Here is a 4,176-nt window from a genome sequence, read left to right as displayed (position 1 = left end):
GGCTGTACGAACTGAGACATAGTAGAAGGGCCTCTCCACAACTGGTGGGCACCCCGCGGCAATGGCAATGGTGTTCCGGTGAGCCACAGTATTAACAAGGCAGTAGGGATAGCGGGTGAGCAACAGGGACTCACCACTAACCTAGCGGAGGTGATGGTTCGGTCGGAGATGCCCCGAGCGAGCCTGACCGCGTGCACACAGCGAGCTCAATGGCGAACCACAGCGACACTATCGTGCCACTGACGAGGAGGCAACGGTAGAGGGGCGGCTTAGGTACGCACGACAAGGAGGGGTTCTAGGCAGGGCTAGTGGTGCAATTAATTCAGCTCGAGATGTTGAGGAGGGGTGTCGATAGAATATCACCAGCAGTCCTCCGAGGGATATCCCACGAAGGCAAATTGATCGGCAGAGATGCGTGTAATCGAGAACAAGAAGGCAACAAAGACACAAGAGTTAGACAGGTTCAGACCGTCAGCACGACGTAATACCCTACTACTGTGGTCTGTTGGTTTATATTGGCTATCGTATGATATTGCCTGTCTTTTGAGGGGTCCCTGTCCGCCTTATATAGTATGGGGGTAGGGTTATAAGTCGGTTAGATCTAGGAGATAACCGAAAAGTAATAATAAATTATAGGAATCATGAGATCATACGTATCTTAACAGATCTCGTAGTATCTTCAGGATATCTTCCCGATGTCTTGCGGGACGTGCCGAGCAGCACCGTGCTCCGCAAGGCTTTGTCTTGTGGGCTGGGCCACCCCTGGGGGCACAACCCATGTGGTTTGCCTTGTCTATCTAGGGCCGTACCCCCCACAAGGGGACTGGCCAAGGTGAGGGCGGTGATGGGTCTTAACGGCAGGGTGGCGGGGCAAAGCTCCAAATTAGAGCTTGAACTTGCACGGTTCAAGTCTAGGTGGGGGCAGGCAGCGAGAGGACGTGAGAGCACAGGCATAGGCATATGGAATTGATGGGGGATGACTTCTGGCATGCAGGTGGGCTGGCGTGGCTCGGCAGCGGTAGCAAAGAAGAGGACAGGGGAGGGGCGGGAGATGGTAAGGACGCAGTCAAGGCTTGGCCTGTGCTTGCTTGGTGGGATGCGGTTGACGCGACCATAGCGACCACGGCCGACACTAGCCGACGACACGTGCTCGAGGTCGGCGTGGCTCGCACACCGCAGTACCATAAATGGCATGGCGATGGTGGTTCAGCCTCGTGCGTGCGCCCAGGCGTGCCAGTGGCGCAGTGCAGCGATGCGACGAGAGCGGCAACAATATTGTCGTGGCATGGCACGGAGGGCAGCAGCAACACACGACAATAGCAGCAGGCGGGGGCAACGTGACGTGGTGATTCGGGCAGCCACGGCTCCGCACGGTGGTAGCCCGAGGCAGCCAATGATGCGGCCAGAGTGCGGACAGCTCCGGCTGACCAGCGTGTGGCCACGCGCGCACTTGCGCGCACCTAGCGCCACGACGTCGAGGCCGTTTGGCATGGTGATCGTGTCCGCCCGGGAAAAATAGCCCGAGAACACGTTGTGCATGGATTTTAAAGCGTCCGAAACAACTATACAGTTGATCCAATCCTCAAACCACCTTCACTACTCTAAAGAGGGCACCTTAGGCTATCAACAAGAGTTAAAGAACGACACCACTCCTAAACTTAATTTTTACAGAATAAATTACCAAACATAGTTTTATCAATCTATTTTCAGACTTAAGAAATTGACTAAATCTTGAGTTGAATTTGCTTCAAATTCGATTTCCAAGCTATTAGAAATGTTAGCTAGTGTTATTATCTTATTAAAACAAAAGTTGCGCTATCTTCTACAAAATGTGTACTCCAAACTTTATTAAGGTGTCACATATATGTTTTATAGCATTTTTGTTCAACAAAAATTAGTTAACATCTCTACTTGCTAACTTTATAAATTGTAAATTTACTTTTCGTTTTACGTTTTTACGACTCGTTTAAGTTACAATGCTTTACCTATCCATCACACCACCTACAATATCACTTAAGTATGATGCTTATGACATGTTTTAACAAGTGATTCATCGTGTAACACCGAGGGTGTTACAAATATCAGCCCACAGAGCTCGTAGGTGCTGCTTGCCGCTGCCTTTGCCATCTCCTTCTCTCGATGGAAGCTAATAAAGAAAAAGTCTGCATTACCTCTCTCAACTTTTGCAAAAGTCCTTTTTTCCTTTCTGAACTTTAAAATCGGGCAAAACACTTTCCTCAACTTTTAAAACTGTTCACCTTGCCTCCCTGACCCTGTTATAAGCAGTTTTGAAGGCGGTTTTGTCTTTTTCTTTTTAATTTATTTTGGCTAAATCTTTGAAAAATCATAGTAAATCACAGAAAAATCATAAAATAGAAAATCTAATTTTGTTGAACTCCACATGAATAGATCTACCCACCGATACAATCTAAAATCAGTATGCGTCCAACTGCAAACTCAACCCAGTTTTGGTCCAGAGTTGCACAATGTTACATTGCAAACTCAACCCAGTTTTGGTCCAGAGTTGCACAATGTTACATTGTTCACAGGAACTATTTTCTGTTTCCAACATTAGAATCTAGCACGCAACAAACTATTTTCCAGTTTTGGTCCAGACAGCAGCAGTAGCAGCAGCGGTGCAACATGAACACAGGCATAGGCAAGCAAGCAGCCTTTACCTAAGGTACTTTCTTCACTTCTTCCCGTGCTGCTTCTTGGCGGTGAACCGGTAAACCACCGGCCCGTGGCGCCAGCCTTCGAGCGGTGGGTCCTCGTGAACCACCTCAACGTCGAACACCTTCCTGGCCTTGCCGAAGAACTTCTTGTCCGTGCGCTTCCACCGCCTCATGTGCGCCATGACGAACACCACCTCCCCCTTGACGAAGAACCGCAGCGTCTCTATCAAGGGGTCAACCAACGCCTCGTAGTACACCACATCCGACGCCACAACGAGGTCGAACGGGGACGACGCCGCCTGCGCCGCGGCCACGTCCGCCATCGCGGCGGCGTCGCCCCAGCGGAGCAGCACGACGGAGGCGGCGCCGCCGGCGGAGGCGAGGAGGGGCGCGTTGAGCTCGGCGTTGTAGCGGAGGTTGGGGAGCGCGTCGGGGAGGTCGGAGAGGACGGCGCGCGCCGGGAGCGCCGCGGCCAGGGCGAGCCCCGCGGCGCCGGTACCGGAGCCGAGCTCGAGGACGCTGAGCGGGCTCCCCGGGGCGGGCGGGCGCGGGAGCAGGCGCGGGGTGGCGGGGAGAACTCGCAGGAGGGTGGAGGCCGAGGGCCAGAGCTGGAACGAGAGGCCCCGCGAGGGGAGCGCGCGGACGGTGATGGGGGCCGGGAGGGAGGGGATTTGGAAGTGGTGGAGCTCCTCGCGCGATGGGGAGGAGGGTGCGGCGGTGGAGGGTAGGTTCGGGAGGAGGAGGTCGTCGGAGTCCGAGTCCGAGGAGACGTTGGAGGGGAGTGCGTCGGCGACCAAGTCGGCGGTTGCGGCGGCCATAGGACAAGGAGATCTCTCGGACAAACGAGATGCTCGGGTTTTCTCTCGGACAAGCGAGATGCTCGGGTTTTCTAGGTCAACGCCTGCTGGAGAGTGAGTGGGGACACTTGATTCCGTTGCGTATGGTAGGCCCGTTCGGATGGTACCCTTCTGAACGAATTTGGATAGCGTGGATGAATTCGGAAGAAATTTATGAGAGAACATTATAGTTTTAAATAAAAAAAGAAACGAATTAAACCGGGGTTCAAGGATAGTGTGAAGGGGCCGTAGTCCGCGGATTAGGATATGTTCGGCTTGCTATTTTGACGTAGACACGCTACTTTGGAAGGCCTTTTGCACCTGGATTTCCTCTCTCGGCGGATGAACGAGGAGGCTACTGGGAGAACGGATCCCATAATCACAAGGAAACCGCGAACGTTTATTTACCATGAAACTGGTCGTATATATAGAGAGAGTCCTTGAAATAGGTTCTTCTTGGGGATAAGTATGGTACTTATATCAATCACACGTGTGTATGCAGACTATGGGGAGGATTCCTCATCTTCCATATTTTTTCTAAGAAAATTGCTATTTACCATCAATCGACATATTTTTGTGTCATATATACACCTATCTATTAGATTTATGAACCGTTAAATCTAAGAGCAACTTCCAACAACTCGGCTATTTTTGTTTTAGAGGCT

At 51.7% G+C, this 4,176-nt stretch overlaps 1 protein-coding gene across 1 annotated transcript; it reads right to left on the bottom strand.

Moving 5' to 3' along the window:
* Positions 1–2,419: 2,419 nt before the first annotated feature.
* On the bottom strand, positions 2,420–3,610 carry LOC136552571 (uncharacterized). Its single transcript, XM_066544129.1, has one exon. It carries the CDS (start codon positions 3,491–3,493, stop codon positions 2,693–2,695), a length of 801 nt encoding a protein of 266 aa, XP_066400226.1. The 5' UTR covers positions 3,494–3,610; the 3' UTR covers positions 2,420–2,692.
* Between the last annotated feature and the right edge of the window lie 566 nt (positions 3,611–4,176).

Source organism: Miscanthus floridulus, chromosome 4 (assembly GCF_019320115.1).
Source record: "Miscanthus floridulus cultivar M001 chromosome 4, ASM1932011v1, whole genome shotgun sequence".
NCBI classification, from domain to species: Eukaryota; Viridiplantae; Streptophyta; class Magnoliopsida; order Poales; family Poaceae; genus Miscanthus; species Miscanthus floridulus.
Note: the sequence above shows the minus strand (reverse complement) of the source record. Positions and strands in the feature narration are given on the sequence as shown.